This window comes from Ochotona curzoniae, unplaced genomic scaffold (genome assembly GCF_017591425.1).
Source record: "Ochotona curzoniae isolate NIBS_2020 unplaced genomic scaffold, NIBS_Ocur_1.0 contig_2404, whole genome shotgun sequence".
Lineage (NCBI taxonomy): Eukaryota > Metazoa > Chordata > Mammalia > Lagomorpha > Ochotonidae > Ochotona > Ochotona curzoniae.
In genome coordinates, this window is record NW_024465451.1 from 4,210,378 (window position 1) to 4,234,316 (window position 23,939).

At 50.5% G+C, this 23,939-nt stretch overlaps 1 protein-coding gene across 1 annotated transcript in view; it reads right to left on the reverse strand.

Moving 5' to 3' along the window:
• CSMD2 (CUB and Sushi multiple domains 2) overlaps window positions 1-23,939 on the reverse strand; it is a 580,178-nt gene that overhangs the window by 350,503 nt on the left and 205,736 nt on the right. Inside the window, exon 5 of the mRNA XM_040974400.1 lies at window positions 13,390-13,597. Within this exon, the coding sequence (XP_040830334.1) occupies window positions 13,390-13,597 (208 nt within the window). The remainder of the gene's footprint in view (window positions 1-13,389; window positions 13,598-23,939) is intronic.

The window sequence follows — 23,939 nt, forward strand, 5'->3', positions numbered from 1 at the left end:
GGCCAGGCTGGGCCGCGCCAAGGCCAGGAGTCAGGAACTCCATCTGGGTTTTCCACAGGGATGGCAGCGGACTAAGCACTTGGGCATCTTCTGCTGCTTTCTCAGGTGCATCAGCCCCAAGCTGGATCAGAAGTGGAGCAGCTGGGTCTGGAACCAGCCCACAGGGGATGCTGGTGTCCTAAGTGGCTGCGTAACCCACTGTGGCCCAATGCCAGGCCCTGGAGGGATTACACAGGATGTGCAGCTCCTGGAAGTTGCATGCCTGCCCAGCCCTCCTCTCTGAACCTGGCACCTCCCAGGACAGCCAGCCAGTCCTTAAGTCTTAGTTCCTAGGAAGACAGTCAACTAATGAAAAGCCTGCTTTTTGCTCTTCCCTTTGGCATTCCTTACAATTTCTTCCCTGAAGTTCTCCTGTGCTGGATCAGTCATGACCCCTCACTTTGATGCACACTGGGACCCCGGGGCCAGCTTAAAAAAAATACTGATGCCTGCTTGTCCCCTGCCTTGGGCTTCCTGACTCATCATCCTGGGGCACTGCTCTGTCACCAGGTTGGCTCCATTGAGGCTCTGGGTAGTGCATTGGCTGACCACACCAGTCCTACCTTCTGGCCCAGAGACCAGCATCATGGCAATGCCTACTGCACCTCTCCCTTCCTTGTTGGCAAGCACAGGGAGTGCCTGTTCAGAGGAAATGAGGAGAGAGTTGAAAAGGATGTAGCTGGAGACATTGACTGGAGCTGCCAGACAGGCACTTGCTACGCAAACTGGCTGGTTTTAACCTCTGCCTCCCGGACACAAACCCTTTAGAAGAGTAGGAATAAAAAGGAAAGTGATGCTTAACACATTTCTATTTCTGTGCTACCCTGTCTCTCTCTCTCTCTGCAAATTTCAGCCTAATTGATTTCTTAGTCAAAAGGAAGAAAAAAGACAAAAAAAAAAGAAACACAAACAACTGAGAAACCTCACCTCGTTCGCGTTGCAATCAAACCTCTACAGTTCTGCCGACCGCTGGGCTCTTACTTTTTTCCTCCCTCTCCACCCTCAAATGGCCAAGTGACTTGCATAATTTAAGATCTTCTCCAGCTCAGATCAGCTGTTCTGGCCATGCCGTTTGCTGATTAATTATTAATCAGACTGAGTTTTGGATGAGTAATCAGCGAGAGTCAGGGCTAATTTGCAAGTGTCCCCTAGGAAGGTTATCACTTAAAATACTTGGTGGAGAGGATTCTGTGAACCCAAGCCAGCAGCCAAAGGACTCTTTGGTCTTTGGTGAGCCCAGGGCAAGCAAACCAGCCTGGGAGGCTGACCGAGTCCTCAGGCCTGCATCCAGGACTTCTCAGTATTCTCCACTTTGGTGGGAGCGGGGGTTGGGGGTGGAATGAGAACAGAACCAAGGCAAACAAGAGAATACAGCACAAATGCATGGGAAATGGGATGAAAACCCCAATTGCTAGTGCAGAAAGTTTTGAAATCCATGTATTTCTTTTATTAAGCTGCATTTTCCCATAAACTTTTCAAGATCCTTCCTGTAGATGGATGCATGAAAAGATTGGAAAAATGCCTCAGATACAACAAGATGCTGGGATGAGAACAAAGGGTTATTTTAGAATGAGGCTTTATTAAGGAGTAGAGATTCAAATTGGACCCAGTATTTCACAAAAGCCAGACTTTCTCTTTTTATTTCCTTTCTGCCTCTTTTTTAAACTTTGAAGTAAGAGGATGTGAAGACTTTTACAGAGGCAGATCTTAGGCGGTGCTGATGTACTAAGAGACAACCTGCTTGGGCCATCCAAAGAAAAGGATGGGGACAAGTGTGGCTAGGGCTCAGCAGACAGGCGAAGCATGAAGTAGTGACACAGGAATGTCCTAGAGAGAGATGGTGGCTGCATAGGGTAGTCTTGTTGCAGGATTTTATTTTAAATGTGAGAGGAAGTCTGAAGCAAGGGAGACAACTGATCTGATTTACAAACTTCAGATGCTCTGCCTGGTGTGTGAAAAGTTGCAGCAGAAGAAACAGCAGCAAGTCCCCTGAGCATCCCAAAGATGCTGGTGGCACAGGAGTTGCTTCCTCCTCTAAGGAGTCATGAAGAGTACTCACTAGAAGGACCCCAAATGGAGAGACAAATGTGGTGTACACGTCCAGTGAAATACTATTCAGCCATAAAAATGAATGGCATTCTGACACATGCTGTGATCTAGATAACACTGGCTAAAGTTACAGAAACCAAACACAAAGGCACAAACACTATATGACCCCCACTTATATGAGGTAGCCACAGCCATTAGACTCATTGTCAAAAAAGGCAGTGGGAGTAGAGTGGTAGTTATCGAATGGGTAGAGGACCACAGTTTGGGAAGTGAAAACAAGTGCTTTGTGATGAATAAATGAATAGAGATGTTATGTGCCTATAAGTAGATAGTATCTTTTTAAAAAGACTTACTTATTTTTATTGGAAAGGCAGATATATAGAGAGGAGGAGAGACAGAGAAGATCTGTCATCCGTTGATTCACTCCACAAGTGACCACAATGGCCGGAGCTGAGCCAATGCAAGGCTGGCAACCAGGAGCTTCTTCTGGGTCTCCCATGCGGGTGCAGGGTCCCAAGGCTTTGGGCTGTCTCCCAGTGCTTTTTCAGCTCACAAGCAGGGAGCTGGATGGAAAGCGGGGCCACTGGGATGAGAACCGGCATCCATATGGGATCTCAACACATTCAAGGTGAGGACTTTAGCTGCTACACTATCACCCTGGGTCCAGTAGACAATATCTTTAATGCTACTAAATTATGTATTTAAAAAATGGCTAAGTGGTGGGGTCTGCATGGTGGTATGACAAGCTAATCCTCCACCTGGGTGCCAGCATCCTCTATGGGTAACAATTTGCATCCCAGCTGCTTCATTTCCAATCCTGTTAGTAGCCCAGAAAGGCAGCAGAGGATGGCCCAAAGCCTTTGGGTCTTAGAAGAAGCTCCTGATTCCCAGCTTCAGACCTGCTCAGCTCTGGCCGTTGCATCCATTTGGGGAGTGAACCAGTGAATGGAAGATCTCTGTCTGTCTGTCTGTCCCTCTTCCTCTATAATTCTGACTTTCATGTGATAATACATTATTTCTAAAATGACTTAATGATGAATTTTACGTTACATATAATTTTACATCATTAAAAATAAGTCTACTTTGAACATGTTTATTTTGAGATTCTTGTTAATATACATGGAAGACTCATCAGATTAAACTGGGAGCTATTAGAATGTAGAAGATATTGAAACCAACCTGTGATCAGTTGAGGCTACCAGTGGAGAAGGGAAGGGTCCCAGGATCTCCTGGGCCAGTCCAGATATAAAGGCTGGATAGAGGTTAGAGCCGTGGGTGAATAATGTGACCAAGAAGGAATGGCCATGGTAGCTAGCTAGGTCATATTACATTAGCTGAGAGAAGGAGATAGTTCAACGACAGGACCAGCAGCATGTGGTGCCCAGTCAGAGGAAGATGGAGATAATACTCTGGCTTTGGTAACACGGATGTCATAGAAGCCACAGAAAGGTCAGTTGTTGGTGGCCTGTTGGAGTAGCAATCTGAGGATTGTCTCAGCACTTGGGGGTTGAACAATGAATGGGATGGTAGCTGGATGGGGTGTAGCAATGAAGGCGTTGATGAGTGCTATGGTTTTGATTTTAGAAGGCACATTTTAGAACACGCCACTAGGGTTTTGAGAGTGCTTGGCAGAGATGAAAATGTCGAAATAATCTAAATAAGAAAGAAGAGATTCATTTAGTGGGGAAAATGATGTCCGGAGCACAGACAAAGGCTGGTCTTTGACAAGATCCTGGACATCTAACCTGCTGAAATATGAAGTGTGAAACAGTTGATTTACTGAGCATTTCACCTGCTCATCCACAATTACTGGTCCCTTTGCAGCTAGGTTGGGCCATAGAATAATTTCTGATGAATGAAAAATGAATTAGAATGGATGTGAACCATATCTGGGGCAGGATCATGAAAAGCTCATGTGGGATTCTCCCTCACTTTCCCTTCCATGGCACTGGAGAAACCCACACATTCTGGATGGTAGAATCCCCTTCAGCTGGAGCTCTCAGAGTTGGATCAGTGCTATACATCCTGACCTATGACATGGTGACATGAGCAAGAAATAAACTTCATGGTGCTGTACTGCTGAGTCTTAGGGATAATCAGAGAAGAAAGTGGCAAGAGATGAAACTGGGATGGTGGGAAAAGGTTAGATCTGGTAGGGCTTTTTATGTTCCCAATAAGAGCTGGAATCTTACTCTGTAGGCAACAGAAGATTGAAAGCTTTTGCCTGAAGCTTAGCACATTAGATGTGTATTTTAATTAAGCCATTCTGGCAGCAGTGGGGAGGATGAATTGGAGAGTGCCAAGATGCTGCGAGATCAGGAGGGGGCTACTGCAATCTGCAAAGAAGCAACAGTGGTAGGCTGAATTCAGAAAATCGTAGTAAGGATGGAAAGGAGTGTCAGAGGAGAGACACTGGAGAACTTAAAATTAACTGAGTAGTCAGTCAAACAAGATAATCCTCACTATTGGGTGTAACTAGGTAAAAGTTGATGCCATAAACTAGGGAGGGGTCAGTTGTGAGCAAAATTGGGAGAAGCCACGTTGGAGATATTGGTGGTACATCAAGGTGGAGATGCCCAATAGGTAGCAGGTTCTATGGCTTGATGCTCAGTGGTGAGGCTGAGCCCAATTTAGGAGTTAACCCCAACAGGTGGCATCTGAAGCCATGATGTCAGAAATGATTGCCCAGGGAGAATACATAGTGTGAGCAGTGAGGGTCTTGGCAACCACCAAGGTGACAGAGAAGGATTGGCCCAGAGGGGCTGAGAAAGGAACCGGAAAAATAGCACAAAACAGAGCCCCACCCTGTGAAGTGCTGTAGATGCTTCCAGTAGCATGGCAGCGGAATAGTATCTTCGCAACTCGGCAATGGGCAGAGGTCATGTTTACTCTGGGGTTGGTGTGGGAGTGGTTCCCCAACAGCAGTCTTAAGTTGATGGCTGTAATGCGGGGAGAAAGAAGGGTGAGGCAGGCAAAGAGTGGATGCAGAGACTAGGAGCAAGCAGTGTAGACCCCTCTTCAAGAGGCTGGGATGAGAACGTTTCAGAGACAGTAGGAGTCCACCTGCTTCATACAGCCTCCCTGTGTTGTTAGATCAACCTTGCCCATGGTTAAGTCATCATCAGTTAGGCCCACTTTTAGTTTCTGGGGTGAAACATTGTCCTCCCTGCTAAGTTTGTGGATATCACACCCAAGACCCTGGAGGAGGAGAAGCTGAGATTAAAGCAAGGACTTGGGTCAGTCTTAGCAATATGGGAAGTGAATGGAGGCCAAACTTCACAGGCGTGGCTGCTGGTGTCATGGCACTGCCCTCCCAAGACCTTCACAGACTGCACACAAATTCCTGAAGGCAACTGTGTACCTGTAGCATCTTTCTTGCTGGGCTTTGCCTTCCATATCCGTGTCCATTTTGTGCAAGAGCAAAACAGAGGGAACACCATAAAACACCATTTCGGCTAAGCCAAGAATGAGTGAGGCCAATATTTGTGGTTAAACATGAAACAGAGACCTGGAGGGGGCCCTGAGCATTCTGAATGAACTAACATCATTTTGGGAACAGGTCTTGCCAGCGGGAGGGGCCTCTGGAAGTCCCCAGAACAAGTGTCACAGTAGCACCATCAGGTGTCTGGCAGCCCCTCCCGAGAGGTGAAGGCCAGCATCTTTTTTGGTGCCCTTAGCTGTACTGGTACAGGTAGCCTCATAGGTGAGATGCTCAGTGCTAGCCTGCTGTAGGTTGCTGCCTAGTACCAGCTTCCCATGTGTAGAATTTTGCCAAGTTGCAAACTTAAACAGAGCCATCATGTCCTCTGTGGTCATTACAGGCTCATGCCTTTCTCCTCCTTACTGTGACTTTTGTTCTATTCTTGAGAACAAATTCTCATCCACGGGAACAAGGAAGTCAGGCTGATCCTCCATGGAGAACACAGGAGGCTAGCCCTTGGCCTGGCAGATGTGCTCCCTCCAGAGCATGTAAAAACTCTGATCCTTTCCTGTAGCGGGGCAGCTGAGTTTGTGATGTTATTTCCAACTTAGAGAGAGACATGGAGATAGGGTTTAAAAAGGCTGGTTAGGACCCAGTGCAGGAGCCTAGTGGCTAAAGGCCTTGCCTTGTACATGCCAAGATTCCAATATGGGCACCGGTTTTAATCCCCACAGCCTCACTTCCCATCCAGCTCCCTGACTGTGGCCTGGGAAAGCAGATGAGGACGGTTCAAACCTTTGGGACCCTGCATCCCCATGGGAGACCTGGAAGAGGTTCCAGGCTCCTGGCTTCAGATTGGCGCAACTTCAGCCGATGCGGCCATTGGGGAATAAATCATTGGATGGAATATCTTCTTCTGTGTCTCTCCTCCTCTCTGTATATCCAACTTTGCAATAAAAATAAATGAATCTTAAAAAAAAAAAAAGCTGGTTAATTATGGCCTGGATCTGGATGCAATTGCATGGGCTCCATTGGAAGGGAAGAGTTTCCTGCTGAGGTAAAGCAGTATGATGTGGCTGACGATGGGAAAATCGCAAGGGTAACCCAGATCCCCAGCGAGCAGCGGGTTGTGAGTTCCAGCCCACTTGCCCACAAGCTCCATGAAGATGAGTTTGATATTCTTCAGCATGAATCACGTCAGTTGCTTCCTGGGCACACCTGCTAGCTATGGAACATGGCCTTGCCTTGCTCCTGATAGTCAAAGAGGCTGGAACCTCAGGGGACAGACACCAGGCCTCTGCCACTTTGATGTCTCAATATCAAAGGCAACACAGGACACTGGAATCAGGGGCCTTTACATCTGTGGCTCCCTGCATCTCGACTGAAGGTCCCCATTTTCTCCGCATGGCATTTCTTCTCCCCAGCTGGGTCTCTGGTTAAACACTACAACCTCAGAGCTCTCCCTTGATCCCTTCCCCCCATCACAGGGTCCCCACTGTTCTTCTTCCCCATCCCGATCATATGCCTGCCTGCAATCACCATGGGTTGTGATTTGCATTTGTCTTGTGATTATTTTGTGAATGTCCATCTTCCCCCAAACAGACTGTAAGACCAGGAAGGCAGAAGCCTTCTTCATATTTTCCAATGTCCTATTCCAAGGGCCAAGGATAGTGACACGTAAGAGGCAGAGCTGAGCAGTCTGCTGGGTGAGGCAGTTGAGATGGGCAGGCATTGAGATCGAGGGAGTGGTAAGACCATAAGACAAGTGGGAGAGGATGCCCACAAAGATGACTCCCATACCAACAGCAACCTCCCCAAATGCAGCCAGAGAAGACATCTGGCCACCCCTGTCAGTGTTCCCAAAGTGAACCAGTAAGATGGAAGACATCCTTCTCTGTTTGTCCCCCTCTCTCTGTAGCCTCTGTAGTCACTTTCACAATCAATAATTTTTAAAGGCCACTATTATGATCTACTGGTTCTAGTTGGCTCAGATTCTATAGCAATATGCCTAATAACTACAAAGAAATCTTTCAAGAGCAGACAGAGGGGTTGCCAACAAAATCAGCAGACTGAACTTTTGGACACTGAGGGGAGGTTCCATGTCTGCTACCTATATGTTAACCTAAGCAAGAAGACACCATGGAATGAACTGGAATGGAATTACTTAAACCTCTGATGCAGCAATGAGCAATGATGTAGAAGGGTCGGTGTGCAGGTGGAGCCCCCATCCAAGACAACTGCCTAGAGCAGCCCAAGTCCAGTAGCGCAGGGGCAGGGCAGGGAAGCAGACAGGCACAGGAGTCATACCTCTAGTCTCAGGTGCAGGGAACTGCCCAGATGCTCAGGCTGACCCCAGAATCCTGAAGAAGGCACAGAAGGAAGCATGTTCCCTTGGAGACACCTGGGGCCACTTCCAAAAGATGCCTTGGTCACCCTGTGACAGCTCCAGCAACTGCCCTCTCTGTCCCTGTCCCCTCATTGTCTGTATCAGGACTCCCAAGCACTCCTGGAGGCTTGGCACATGTGCAGCTTCTACTTGAAGCTGTAGCTTCCAGCACAGGACAACGCCCTCACCTGGAGCCCTGGTGTTCACTTCCAATGTTGGGTGGAGGCAGGCCTCCCCACCACAGCTCTGGCAGGCTCAGGGCACTATGAGAACCACCACAGAACCTGGATGAGCAACGTGAAGCAATGGAAGACAGAGCTGAGGTAGCTTGCAGGGGGTGGAGAAATCATTGGCCAAGATTGACTCATGAAAAGATGGGTAGGGGCGGGTGGAGGTGGGGCTGGGACTGGGGTCCCCACAGAAATCCCATGTGTGTGAGGAGCTTTAGAGCCCTTCTGTCCCCACACATCATCTGCACCCCAGAGGCAGGCGCTTCCCCCAGGACAAGTCTGGCTGTGATGCTGAACACAGGCCAGGCCCTGGCAGGCACTGGAGGAAGAAAACGTTTCTGGGGGTACAAGGTGGGGGTAGGAACAGGCAAGAGGTGGGAGGAAAGGTCAGTGGGGCCCTGTAGGCCCAGGTGCCAGAAATTGCGAGAGGACCTGGCAGAGAGCCCTGGCCCCTCTCTGACTCCTTGAACAACTTCCCCACACCCCTGGCCCCCTTCCTCTTCTCTGCAGGCCCCTCACACCAGGGCTTGATCTGAGTTCCCCCGCCTCTTGCCTTGCACAGGGCAACCAGTGGCAGCTGCAGCTGCTGGAACTCTCTTTGGCTTCTCTAACTGAACCCATCATGGGCAGGTTCTGGCATAGAACTTTGCTGCTCACGACATGCAACACAAGGCATCAAAACCACTGCCCGGGCCCGGCGCGGTGGCGCAAGTGGTTAAAGGTCCTCGCCTCGCACGCCCGGGATCCCATATGGCCGCCGGTTCTAATCCCGGCAGCCCCGCTTCCCTTCCAGCTCCCTGCCTGTGGCCTGGGAAAGCAGTCGAGGACGGCCCAAAGCTTTGGGAACCTGCACCCGCGTGGGAGACCTGGAAGAGGCTCCTGGCTTCGGATCGGCATAGTATCAGCCCGTTGCGCTCACTTGGGGAGTGAATCATCGGATGGAAGATCTTCCTCTCTGTCTCTCCTTTCTGTATATCCGCCTTTCCAATGAAAAAAAAAAAAATCTTTAAAAAAAAAACAAAAAACAAAAAAAAAACCACTGCCCCCATTCGAACCTTTACAAGGGCACCTGTTGTCTGGCCCAGGGCTCCCCAGCACTGTCTCTACCTGGATGCCAGGCAATTGCCCTGGACTCTGGATTCACAGGGGCTGGTGGGCTCTGTGTGAGATATCACTAAGCTAAAAGACTTGTCTGATGGCCTCAGTGTGACATCATGAATGGCATCCATAAGGTTGGGAGTGGCTCTCCTTATTCTGTTACCCACAAAGAGAGAGCCCCTGATGGTAGTCCAACCCCAACCCATGAGGACTGCCAGGCAGCAGCTGACATGGTTACCCTCTCCACACGCTTCTTAAGTTGGCCTGACAAATCCCATTTTCCAAATGTGGAGACTAAGTCTCTGAGAAGGAAGTCAGCATTCCTACATGACACAGTTACTAAGAAGTGTAACAGGGGCATATGTTCAGGTCTCTGTGAGTCCCAAGCCTTCTACCACCCCAGGCAGACATCAAGACACAAGATGCCAAGGACACCAGCGAGGCTGCACAGAGGGGAGTTCAGGGTCCTCTCCTTTCTTGAATTCCAGAGACCCTCAAGTGGAGGTGCCAAGCAGGTGGCAGCAGTGGGAGGGGTGAGGCTCCAGGCCCAGGGCTTCTCAGTGGCCTTCACCTTGCTGATGTTCTCCACTGACACCACCTGGCCCTGGAATGCGCTGACAGTCATTGTGCCTGTTGTGATCTAAACCTGCTAACTTCCAGGGACCTGAACTCCTGTGGATTGAAACGGTCTTCTGCATCTCTTGCCCCCAGTTCCAGCCCTCTGCAAAAAGACCAGGACTGCCAGAAGGATTTGGTAATGGGGAGAATCGGCTGGAAGGCAGGGCCCTGTCATGAGCAGAACCCACTGAAAGGGTCAGAGCAAAGAGATATCTTCCATCCCAGAAGAGTCAAGGAAGAAGAGCTGGCTCCTCTGCTGAGCTGAGTGACTTGCTGATTTGGAGCTGATGTGTGTTCATGAGTGTGTGAGTGTGCACGTGTGTGTCGGTGGGGGAAGGCGTGCATGGGATGTGTACTTGGTGATGTGACTACAGTTGAAACTTAGTGGTCTGTATGCCGGCATGGTTGGGCAGCGAATGAGGCGAGTTTGAGAGCAATACGAAATCTACTCTCTGGATTGTAACTCTTAGTTCAAGGCTGGCTTTTGCTCATGGTCAAGAACACACAAAAAAGCAATTAACTTTAGGGAGAGTGAATCTAACATGCCAGGGAATTCTCACAACATGTCAGAGCTCCAGGGTTCAGTGCTCACCATAGAAACAGCCCTTTGCAGCACAACACACCGACTGTTGACCCCCAAGGCCAGCCCCAGGCCAGCACCCCAGGGAGACAGGCTGGTGATGGCCAGTGTCCGTGTCACGAGGCTCTCCATGGACCGGTGCTCTCCCTGCCCACCCACCCCCCGTCTGCATGGTGTCAATGCAAGGTTATCACATGATTATTCCCTGCCACGGTTTTGTCTTTGAATTGTCCTTTGTTTTATGAAATAATGGGCTAAGTAGTTGGCAGGTTTTCTTCTAATAGCCTGGCTTGGTGGAGGAAAAAAAAAAAGGATCAACTCTATGTGACTACGGTTGGTTTATCACCAGTTCGTGAAACATAAATAAGTGGAAGGTCCTAATTAAAGCTGTCCTGCTGGTGTCCCCGACAGGGGAGGACAAGAGTGGGGAAACTGAGTCAGGGACGCTGTGTCGCTCTCCCTTTGGGAGCAATGTGCATCTGCTCTCTGTTCAGGTAAACAAACGCTCGGTTATTCCAATCCATCTTTTCTAACAGGATCTGCGGGCTCTCGGCACCCTGGCACAGAACCAGGAGAACAGCCTGGAATCTTAATGGCTGCTATTTTATTAGCCGGATCCTCCTAAGCCTGCAGCATTGGATTTTCACAGGAATCCTGAGATCCATCAAGGAGGTGAACAAGAAAGTGTGGGGATTCTTCCCACGCCCCCGTGCTGAGCCTCTGAGTTTGTTTATCTGTAATTGCCAGGCAGGTATAAATTAGAACACAAATGCACCCTGCCTGGCAAGGGAGACCCCAGCCCTGTAAATAATTATAATTTAATCTTACAGCAAAGCAATGAGAAGAACTCCCCTAACTATTTCCTCTGCCTCATTCCTTCCCCACGGAGGGACTTAACAGGAAAGGGGATGCTCGTTCAGATCTGTCTCACTCCAGAAGTTCAGATAAGGCAAAGACTCACACTTTGGGTGGTGGGGAGCAGAAGGAGTGAGAGGCAACGTGGTCCCTGGATAAACAAGTAAGTGTCGGGAGGATTAGGGACTGGGGAGACGAAATAGGAATGACATTCATGCTAGCATCCGGATATGGATGTGAAAGCTTGGAGACAGCCCAGCAAGAGAGACGGTGAACAGTTCTGACATGGCCGTCACTGACATGGCAGCTAAGACAGCCTGCTGCTCGGCTCTGCTCCGTGCCCAGCCCTGCTCCTTCCTGTGTAACTTCAAGCATGTTGCATACCCTCTCTGGGCTTCATCCCCCATTTTGTGGAGGAGGCAAAGCAGATTACCCAGTTTTTAGGGAGATAAAAAAATGAAATTTTAGTTACAAAGAACAATTTACTGGCTGGCATATATTGAGAGTAAATGCTCCAATAAGGTATACTATTACCACACCTATTCTATTTTGGAAACTTCTGTGATGACACAAGAACAATTTTCATGATACAATGTTAAGTGGAAAAAATAAATAAATGACTACTGATATATTAAGATCCTAACTCGAATATTAAAACATATCCAAGAAACCAGCTAACCGGATGGGAGTTAAGCAAAAAGGCCAAGGGAAAGTGCAGGTAACTGTTATAATGGTTATTTATTTCTCCACAGCTATGTGTATTTCCACCAGAAGTCTTTTATCCAAAGAAGCAGGGGGCTGAGGGCTGAGGCTCAGCCTGGGTAGAACACTGGGGTTTTGGTTTAGTGAGGGCTCATCTAGATGTTCCAATCCCACTCCCAAGGGGAAACCACAGCCGTGTTCCCGGACTCCCGCACAATAGAAAGGTCAGATGACTTCCACTGTGCCAGCAACCCTACCAGGGCACGGTGGCCCCTGAGTCTGTATGATGGAAGAGTCCATGCTCATTTCTCACGTTTCAATAGCCACACTTGGTTCCTACCAGAGGTTTGTTTGAATTGATCACCCGATAGGTGATGAGCACTTCAAAGAACCCTGTCTTCCTCAACTGGAGCTTCTGCCATCAGTCTTCCTCAACTGGAGCTTCTGCCATCATCCCACACCTGGTACCCGGGAGGCATGCAGTCAAAGTGCTCCTTCCCTGCTCACTTCCTCTCTTTCCTGGGTCCGGCCCCTGCTGCTCTGGCACTGCCTTGCTTGGCCCTGCAGCCCCCGCTTCCTGTTTTGTCCAGAGCTGCCCATGACACATCTGTACCCTCCAATCCCACACACTGAGGGCTCCCTGCCTCTGCACATAACAGCAGCCCCGGAAGCACATTGGGACACACCCTCCTCCTGGCTTAGAAAGTGCTTCCCAGTGCCTTCCCCGATGCTCTCATCCTCCTCACACCCTTGGTGAGATCCATCCTCCTACACAGCCACAGCGAGATCCAGGACAGAGTTTCGAATGCCACGCCACTGGGTAACCAGGAAACCGGACGCTTGCCAGAGGTCCCAAGGGTGAAGACCATGCACAATGAGGCTGCCAAGTCCTCTATCACCACCTCCCCCCCCTCCCTTCTGCATTGGAGTACACCACAGGAGAGCCAGCACTTTCTAGTAAAGCCAGGACAGGTGGCATGAGGTTGGTCTTTCCCTTTTCAGATCAGACTTTATGCCTGGCAACCTCTCCTTAAGGCTCCAGTCCCTCTGTTGGGTGCTATGGATGTGTCTTTGAGAAGTACATCCAGTTCAGATGGTTTAATCCAGACCGCATCCATGTCTTGAGACTAGAACATTTTTAGTCCCAATGCCAGACTCTCAACTGAGACCCTTAAAAAAGTCTTTGCCAAAGACACACACTGAATCAGAGAGCAAGATGAGCAAAACATTTACCCCGGTGTGGGGAAAAAGGCCGTGATTTCTTGCTGTGACCAAGGGCTCCAAGGGCATGGTGGAAGGGAGCAGCCATGAGACCCTGAGCTAGGGGTCTACACCCTGAGGAGACTGCGTGCACCCCAGGAACTCACAGCGCACACAGGTAGAAAGCAGGGAGTGGGAAGCACACACTTACCACAAGGAGGAGCCCTCGGTGCCCGTGACCTCTAGGAAGTCATAACCATCCTCCAGCTGAAAGTCATTGAAGACCAGGGCGATGGTGTCTCCCAGCTCGGCCAGGATGGTCCAGGTGCAGTCAGCATTGTTGTGGTACTCGGCAGGGAAGTGGGGGCTATAGATGATGCCACTCTGGCCCCGCAGGGTCCCGCCACATGCGTCATCAGCTGTGGGTACAGAGGTGAGAGGCTTGGATGAGTGGCCTTCATCCAAGAGAGGCACAAAGGCTCCTGAAAAAAGGCACATTGCCAAGGCAATGGGATCCGGATCCGACAAGCCCAAAGCCCTGACCATGTATACTAGACTCCGCTCTGAGGATCTTATACCATAGTGCATCCAGGAAGCCAAGGCTCAGAGTGACTGCTGTCATAGTGATGAGTTCTGACCACAGCCCGGGGCTGCACAGTGGGCACAGGTCTGTCTTCCCTTGTCTAGCTTCCCCCTGAAGTGTAACTTGGTGTTCCCTTGCCACTGCAGCCTGAATTCCAGTTAAGACTGTGGAAGATTCAAGCCCAGGAAGATGTGGATTGGGGACACAATGGACCTTAGTGTGGATACTGCCTTGGCCATGGTTCACCTGGTGACCCAGGCTAAGCTGCTCAGGTCTTCTGAGCCAGCTTCTCTGGGCTCTGCAGGCAAATAATTATACTGCACCATAGCGTGTGCTATGACAATGTGAAGGAAGGCAGGATACAATCAGTATTAATACGATTCTCAGAGGTAGCAGGTAGCAACAACGAAGGGTCCCACTTTCTGAGTGCTTAGGGTATACCAGGCATGCCTCTCAGTGGTGTGGAAAAAGTGCATTTAATCCATGCTCTGACCTGCAAAGTACCAGTCCCATTTTACAGAGGAGGAAAGCAAAGCACCATGAGACTCCCTTGCCAAAGCTGATGCAGCTTACTGTAACTTAATTCTAAATCCTAAAGCTCTACAGTCTCTTCTGAGAGCTGCTCTATTGCCTAATGTGGCTTTTTAGCTCCTGAGAACACAGTATCAGACTCTGGATCCGCGTAGAGCAGCAGATAGCTTTCCTTGGGTGGGTCAGTTTGGGAAGGCTGAACAGAGCAAGGGCCATGGGAGCTGGACTTTGAAGGACAGGTAGGAGTATATGAAGGAGGAGGGACCCCAAATGGCTAACCACACAAATGCAAAACTGCAAGGCAAGTCTAAAATAAACAGATGACTTTTCAGAAAGTGACAGATGATGGTGACGGAAATTCAACTGTGGATATAGCACCACTTCTCCCTGTGCTCAGAGAGGTAAAGAGAGGTGGTGGTGAGTAAAAGGGGGATGGGGTGAGGACACCGACATTCCAGAAAGGGATGTCAGGGAAAGCTGCAGTGCCATGTGATAGTTGAGCCGTGACAATGAGAGGGAGCTAGGCGGTTATCTGTGGGAAGAGCATGCTGGGTAGATGGAAGAACAGATGTGAGAGTACAGGTGCGCAGAGGACCCGTATCCTTGAAGGGCCTGATTCTGCCCTAGCTGTTGCAGCCATTTGAGGAGTGAGTTAATCAGCAGATGGGAGATCTGTCTCTACCTTTCTCTCCCTGTAACTCTGCCTTTCAAATAAATACATATTTTTTTTAAATAAAGGGGTAAGGGAAGTATCAAGAGAACAAAGATGCTGGAGCAACAGAACCAGGAGGGCAGAAGTGGATGAGCTCAACAGGGATCATGGAAGCCCTCAGCGACCACCATGACAATGCACACTCTAGCTCTGAGAGAGGTAAGAAGCCGCTGTAGGATTCTGAGCATGGTGGATGATGTGATCTGAGCTGTATAGAAGCAGGACCCTGCCCTGTGGCTGCCATGCTCACAGCAGACCCAAGATTCACTCCAATCCAGGCGAGAGTTGCAGGGCAGCATTTGGAACTGTGCAGGAGGTCACACAGGGTTATCTCGCTGGTCAACCTTGGAGCAGAGGAGGCTGGGGCAGAGGGGGGAAAGCAGCCTGGTGGCTGGCAGCGGTGGTTGTGTTGTGAAGCCAGACCGTTCGATCTTGCTGGGACATGCAGAGATGACAGAGCTGGGCTAGGCTGGAAGGCCTGGGTGCCCTGGGAAGAATGAGTGGTGCCACATGCAGGAGCTGAGGCTTTGTTCTCCTGTGCCACCCCCTAGCACAGGTACCCTGGCCTCGGGAGGGAGGCCTGGGAGGAAGACAGACAAGACTGGCCTTGCTTGGCCTTCAATTCAGTTCAGCAGCACTATTTGCTTTATCAGGTGGATGCTATTTTCACCCTGGGTATGTACCTGGTAGGAGACTATGCAGTCTGACATCTGGGCTAGAGTCTGTGTCCTGATGTAAATAAACGCGCTGTGAGCATTACCAGGGAGATAAGCTACAGGAGCCACTCAGTAGCAGGGAGACCTGTCACTGTCGTTCCCAGCAGGCCCTGGTCCACCAGTCCCCAGTAGTCCTGCCAGCAGTCATGTCTATGAAGGTGGAACGTTCCGCAGTCCTAGCCAGGATGGCTTTATCTCAGCTGCACTGAGCTAGGGAAGCCGTGGTGACAGCAGTCACATCAGCTCAGGACATACAAGAGGAGGAAGAGAAGGGTTTAGGTTCCATCCTGCGGATCTCAGGAAACTGTGGCAGGTATGGTGTACAGGGAGAGGCCCTGGTCTGTCTCTGGTAGATGACTCAGGCCCCCAGCCATGGACAGATGTGGTGGGGAGCCCAGAGATGCTGATGAGAGCAGAGAGTTTGAATCGTCAAAGCAGTAGCACAGGGGAGGAAGAGAAACACAGAAAAGGACTATCAGAGAAGGCCTGGGAGGAGAGATTGGGGTGGGCTCTACCAGGCAGAGGGGGTGGCAGGAGGTAGGACATGGGGAGTCCAGGGTAGAAGCAGCTCAACCCAACCCAGACCATCCTCACACTCTCCTCCCACTGCACCTGTCCCCTCTCCTGGAGTTTCTTTCCTGGAGAGAGCAGCAGCAGCAGCAGCCCAGTTCCTCCTGCCCTCAGGACACCCTCAGCCCCTCATACCCCCTCACACCCAGCCAGTGGCCACATCCTGTCCCTTCCTGTCCAGGCACTCTTGATCCTGTCGCCTGACCTTGCTCCTGCTGGCCTCTGAGCCATGCCTGCCTTCACGTCAGCTGTAATTGACACCATCTCCCCAGATCCATCCTGTACACAGAGCGCCGAGTGATCCTTGGAAACACAGACCCAGTGAGGCCACCCTGTCAATGAACCTTCTGTAGCTCACACAGTCAGTCAGTAGACAAGAGGCTATATTGTGGCTGACAGGGGCCTCACAAACCTTCACCTCCTGAAGCCTCTGGTCGCTCTCAACCACACAGACCTTCACCTAGCACATGCACCAAACCTTCCCCTGCTGGAGGAATTTTCTAAGTGTTGTTTTTCCCATTCTGGAACCTTCTCCTCAGCTCAATTGAACCTGGTGGCCACTCCTCAGTCTAGAGGTCACTTGTTTAAGAATCTTTCTAGAAACAGGATGTCCCCTGCCCCCGATGCTGTCAGAGGACCACTGCTCCTGTTTATGCCTTCACTCTGCATACCAGTTTTGTTGTTAGCGCCTAGCACACTTCCTGGGATAAACTGGGCACTCAGTCAGCAACTGCTGGACAGCAAAACGGGAAATGGAAGCTTTGAGAGGTTAAGAAGCTTTCCCAAGACACCCAGGAAGGGGCTGGCTTGGGATTCATTGGAGTCTCCTGCACCCCCAAGGTACCACTTGAAAGCGGACTGGGGTGCTATCTTTGAATCCTCACTTCTGGACCATGCATTGAAGCAAGGACTCAGGAGTCTGAGACTTGTGGCTGGGGGTCAGCAGTTGGCTCCAAAGATGTATGTTGGCCCCCCCAGGGCCCACTCTGCCACCCCGGCTCTTACCTAGTTGCCTTGTCCTGCTGTGATGGAAAATGCTGTAAAAGCTGTTTGGAGATTCTCTCCCACTTTAAATAAGGTGCTGTATTTCATGGTTACAACTCCAAAGTCATAACATATAACCTTCAGCCAACACTGCAAGCCTGAAATACGCATGCATGCTCTAGCCCTCCCTGGCAATGGGCTCTAAGCCCTGCCGTGATGTCATGCATATTCCAAGTCGTAAGTGTGTGAAGCCCATAGAAGCCGTCCTGAGTTTTTGGCTTTATTTATGACCGGCTTTAAGGTCTCCAGAATTTAGCCATCATTTTGGAGAGGAATCCTACAGTTTGCTTTGATGGCTACTAAGCTCTGTAGCCAGTCCCAGATTTCAGTTGGGGATGGCGGGGTCTGCACCTTACCCTTCTCTCACCTGACACCCATGCACACACACGAACTTGAGCCTAACTCTCCTGCATGTTTGTGGCTGCCTGGAACAAACACGAAGGCTCTTAGCATTGGGAATCTGCCCATGGCCTGACCTCCCCAAGGTCCCTCAGCTTCCAAAGACATCAAAACACCAGCAGGTCTTGGACAAGTTGCCATCTTGGAACTCAAGGCCAGAACTGGGAAACCAGGCCTTCGATGTCCAGTGCTGCGGTCCTCCCATTTTCTAGCACCATGGAGCTGAGAGCCCTTCTATCTGCTGGTGCCCTGACAGCCACCTCGGCCCCCTTTCGGAGGGGGGAGGCAGTTCTGGACTCTGGTCCTCTCTCCTTGGCTTTATCAGAGTCTTTGCTTCTGCAACAGAGGAAATCCCAGCTCAGGGGAACATAGTCTGTCCCAGATGCTTCCCCAAGGTCTCCTTCTGAGGCGATGAATGTAACTAGGGGAAGTGTTAGATTAGGTCGCTCCTTGGGGAGCTGTCATTCCAGGTCAGGTGTGGCACCTGCTGCACCAGCACCTTCCCGTGTAGTCCTCAGCCATTTTGGAAGGGAAGGTGGAATCATCCCTACTTACAGATGAGGAAAGGGAGCTTTCAGACAGAACTGTCCCAAGGCTCCAGAGATGCGGAATGCTGCAGCCAGGATTCCACCCAGGAAATGCTGGCTTCAAGACATTTGCCACATCCAGCTCCGAGGAGGGGACTTCGAACACTTCGTAGGACACTTCAACCTTATTTTGGTGCAAAACAGCTTCTAAACACAGCATTTCACCACAGACATTTTCTCATGATTTTTTTTTAATGAAAAAGCTATGTATGGATTTCATGAAACTGGTGCACTAGCAATATATGCCTAGCTTTATAGTCTGCTCTCCAAGAACTGTTTGGAGTCCTCTGGCACTTGTCGCCTCCCAGGTTTTGACCAATGCAACACCTGAGTCAGCTGGAGGGAGGGGAGGGGATGAGCCTCCAGCTGGCCCTCCTTCCTGAGTAGGCTCAGCAGCCCCTGATTGTTCCCAAACACTCCCTGAAGCTGACTCTGCCAATAGAATGACTTCAGACCCTTTCCTGGGGGCTTCTCTTCTAAAGAGTTCAAGGCACAGGGGAAAGGGGACAGTTAAGGTGAACCATGGGAGATCAAGAAGTCACTGTGTCACCTCAGGGATATGCGTGAGTCCTGCACCACCAGGCTGGGAAAGTTCTGGAAGCCTGTGTCCTCACTACAGATCATGGGCCACTGTCCCTGCCTGCAGTAGACTGTGATGTTACACTCTCAGCTTGGATTGGAGTGGTAGTGTAGTGTGTTAAGATGCCACTTGCAGTGCTGGCATCTCATATGGGAACCAGTTCATGTCCTGGCTGCTGCATGCTTCAGATCCAGCTCCCTTTTAATGGTCTGGGGGAAAAGCAATGGAAGATGGCCCAAACGTTCGCCCCCTTACACCCAGTTGAGAGTCCCAGATAAACTGCCTGTTTCCTGGCTTCAGTCTGGCCCAGCCCTAATCCTTGGGGGCATCTGGAGAGTAAATCAGTGGATGGAAGATTCTTTGACTCTATCTGTAATTCTGACCTTCAAATAAACAGTTATGCCTTTAAGGTAAGCACGCAGATGAGAGCTGAATCCTGATTCTACCTCCTTCTGGCTGCAGGACCACAGGCAAAGCAGCTCACTTCTCCCAGCCCTGTTTTTTCACAGGCAAAGACAATGCCTTAACCTCCAAACATGTTTGTAAGCATTCAATTAGATGACAGAGTGGGACATGATGAGGACTCAGTCAACACTGGGCAGTGAAATCTCGCCAAGTGGGTTCTGTGAGCAAGGGCCCCTGCTGCAGGCTTAGCATCTCTCAACTTGAACCTCACTTCCACCTCTGGAGTTCAGTCATGCAGGGGTTCCTATACAGATAATAAAACTGAGGCTCAGAATGGTTAGCTAAGGGGCCTCAAGCCACTCAGTCAGGGGATACGAGAGATGAGATGCCAGCCCCTATGATGTCACTCGTGCTGCTGTGGTAATGGTGGTGACAGTGGTGGGAGAAGAAGCAGCTGTGATCCCAGGAGTAACAGAGGAGGCGTGCAGCAAAGTGGCACTGGGCAGCTAGGGCCTCAGTGCTCAGAGCCGTTCAGGGTCCTCGTGGTGCCTGGCATGGTGCCCTGTGACTTCTGTGTATTCTTTATTCTGATCCAGGCAATGGGGACAGGCATGCCGGACCCACAGGCCTTCTTGGGTGTCTAAAGCTGCTTGCTGCCCCGTGTCCCTCCTCTCCTAGATCCATGTAGCTGAGGACTTCCTGTTTGGATGTCCCCCCCAAACTTTACCTGGGAAAATCTTGGTTCTCTTTATGGTCCGCATCCCATCACTGCCATTGTGCTCATCAGCACGCTGACCCAGCCAGCACTGCCAACAGAATCAAGGAGTCACCCAGATCCTTTGCTCTATCAGCATCCAACTCCAACCCATCACAAAGACCTGTCAGATGCACCTCGTAACTGCACACACGATCCGATGTCTGTAGTCCTTCGTCTCAGCCACGACCGTGGCCACCACAAACCCTTAGCCTAGACACCTGCAGTATCCTTTCTAGCCTGGATATCTGCGGTAACTGCCTTCTGACGGCCTCCCCATATGCCTCTTTGCCTAACTGCAATTCCCCTCCCTCATAGCACCCAATGTGATCATTTGCAAATATTGAGTTACATGGAGCCAAATCTCTGCTTCAGCCTCTCCCCTGTATGTCTCCTCAACTTAGAAACGGAGTCTACATTTTCTCAGCTGCTCCACTTTGGGGAGAAAATCCAAAGTAACTGAAATGAGTTTATCTAAGAGATAGCTGCTCGATTTACAACAGCCACGCTATGGAAACAACTTAGATTTTCACTGATGATGAATGAATAAAGAACAGGTGAACCCCCGCCCTCCACGTATTATTCAGTCATAAACAAGAATTAAATCCTGACTGCGGCTGAATGGACAGAACTGGAGTGTAATATATTAGCCAGAATAAGCCAGACACAGACAAAGCAACACTGTGTGTCTTATTGCACAGGTGGAAGCTAAAAACAATAGGAGATCTGAACTTCAAAGAGTGATTGCTACAGGAAGGGGAGTGGGCAGCTAGATAATGAGTCAGATATAGGAACTGGCCTCTGGTGCTCCATGGCACGCTGGGTGACATGGATGGCAACTCTGCATGCTCTGCAGCACAAAGAACTGGAGGAGAGGAAGCTGGTGGGTGCCAAACACTGGAGAAAAATAAAGAGGAAAGGCTGGTTGGCTAACGTGACTGGTTCATCCAGTGTGTATGTTCCTAAATACTGCATTGTACCTCATAAAAATGCAATGTTACCTGCGAATCAAAAATGTTAAATGAGATAAATTACCAAGAAGGAAAAAAAAAAAAAGGAAACCCAAGTTCTTAGCCACTTTCCCACTACCTCTTAGCCCTGGTCTCTCCTCGTCTCAAGCCACTTTGCCACATAGGCCTGCTTTCCATTATTGCTCTAACCCAGGAGCCTCATTTCCACCCCAGCCCCTCGTGCTTGCTGCTCCTTTTGCCAGGAGAGCCCTTTCCTAGGTCTTCACATGGCAGATGCCTTCATACCTTGGTACATTGTCACCTCCCCAAGGGCCCTTGACCAGCCCTTGTTAAGCAACCCCCTAAACTTCAATCAGTGACTTTGTTTCCTAGCTAATTCCTGACATCATCTTCCATGTGTTCACTTCAGTAGTTGGTTTGTTGCCTCCTGGCTACAGGAACGAACACTCCATGAGATTCTGGGATGGGTCTGTCTGGATCACCCCCATGCTATTCTGTATTTAGGAATATCTGCCACTTAACAGGCTGTTGATAACTAATCACTGGCTCTATGGTTTGACTGGCGCATTGCAGGTGCTCAGCAGAAAGCTGCCCGAGTCACTGAGTGAATCAGTAAGTGAATAATCAGCTCCCTCTCCACTTTCAACCTCCGAGAGGTCTAACCACATGCTGGTGACCACACGGCACTAGCCAACTGGATGAGGCTGAAACCAAGGTCATTTGACTGTGTGCTGCCCATACCTGATGCCACTGCTGTCCAGTGCACAGGCCATTCCCCTAGGACCAACAAAATTGGACCAACAAAATGCAGCTTGACACCTGCAGTCCCAGCCCCTGCAGGCCATACGTCCCCTTACCCTGGGCCTGGTGTCAGCCTTCAGTACTCGGCGTGAGTCTCCGTGGCCAAGCAGCTCCCACTCCTGCCAGCTCTCTCCATGTCCTCTCTGCCACCTGCCTCTCAGCCCCCAGTGAGTTTGCATGCTGTCTTCCTTTCCTGCGCACCTTTCTTTGTTGCAGGGCCAGTGCCCCTTGCGAGTAAGAAGCCAGCAGCTGAGGTCCACACAGTCTGCTTTCTTGGGCATCAAAGAGACACTGCAAAGCCAGCACATCCTAGGGACCTCTGCCTTTGAGAAGGTGCCTGGAGTGACACAAAAGGAAGGCAGGTCACAAGCCCTGTTTTCTGCCTGCTGCCAGCTGGACTGGGAATCCATGGGCCAGGATCCTCCCTTGGGGTTCAACCTCTCACCTACTCTGCCTCCAGTTCCAGTGGCTCCCAGAGTGTCCTTAGTCTGTGTCATGTTCCCAGACAGGACACCTGGCATTTCCTGGATGGAACAGAGGCACACAGCTCTCGCGGACACTCCAAGAAACTCCAGACTGAAAGCAATCAAGCCTCCTAGAGCTGCAGAGCAGGTGGAGTGGCTCAGGCTGGTAATTTTCCTTCTGGGCGCCAATGCCTGCACGATCCTGGGCGTGAGTCAGCCCTAGTCGGCCAGCCAGCCGCTCATTCAGCAAATATTTACGGACCACTGCCCAGTGGATGAGGTTTATTCACTCACAGATGCCAGCCCTGGACAGGAAGACAGGCCCAAATCCTCCCTGAGCACAAAAGCCTTAACCCTGGCATGGCCACAGCTCCTGGCATGGAGGGTGTGCACAGAGAGCTCCTGTTTAGTTTGGCCTCCTAAAGAAGAACAACCTAAAAAGAATCAGTCTTGAAATAGCATCGTCCACGCCGAGGATGCTTCTCAAGGAATTTATGCAGCTCATGAGAATGAGAAGAAGGCAGTGGGCTAGAGATGAGGGGCGCGGCAGGCTGAGGCCCTGGTGGCTCTGGCACAGCCCGTTGTTTCCCATCAGCCATGAAGCAGAAGAAGCACCTGTTGACCATGCAGCCAGCAAGAGAGTCTCCAGGGACCAGGCCTTCTGAAAGCCAGTTTTTACCTCTACAGCAGGCATCCCTTGGGCCCTGCTGTGACTCAGATGCCACTTCAGAGGAGATGGGGAGACTAGAGATCTGAAAGGACCGTCATGCCCCATGCCAAGAAATCTGAACTTGATTCTGTCAGTGATGAAGGGGGAGGGATGAGACAGCTGAACAAGGGGTGATTACTGGATATGCCACCCCCCAAAAGAGTGGCCAAGGTGGGCAGGCTGGGCTGGCACAGCGAGAGTTAGGACAGCAAGCGTGAATGATGCTCTTGCTGTGTGGCTGAACCGCCTTGGGTGGTAATACTCTCCACTGAGTTGCAGCACCTGGCTCAAGGCACAGGGTCTGGGCTGACAGCAGGAATTGGTTTTGACTGTCTCAAGTAGGAAACAGAACATTCAACACCCACATGGGCCTGTAACTCAGGCAGGAGGTGGGATAGGAGGTAGGGATCAGAGACAGGTGGTAATCAGAACAGAAGGTGGGAAACTAAGAGGTGGGAGAAACTGCAAGGGAAGGAATGAGATGAAGTCAGTGAAAGACAACGAAGGGGTGGACTGTCTTCAGGGTCAGGGCTGCGAGAGAACCAGGGAGATCTGAGAGGCAGCTCTAGGCCCCCCATGGTCATGGTGTCTGATGTGCAATGTGACGCAGGTTGAGTTGGCTCACCCCTTCCGAGCTGTCCCCATGGCTCAAAATATGGATGCTATGATCTTACCTGGCTAGGGAGGCAGGCTCGTGGCTCAGCTCTGCCTGTGGGGGCAGGCCCCAAAGATTTCAGAGGCAGAAATTGTTTTACTGCCAAGGGCCAATCAGATACTTGCAACACCATTCATGGGCCACACAAATGAGCCTGTTAGGGATGCACTGAATTCCGTGTGCTGTCTATGGTTGCCTTGACAGGACTTCTCTAGTCTTATATGGTCCATGGGCTAGATGGTCCCTTAATTCTGTGAAGTGGTCACACCAAGTGGAACAT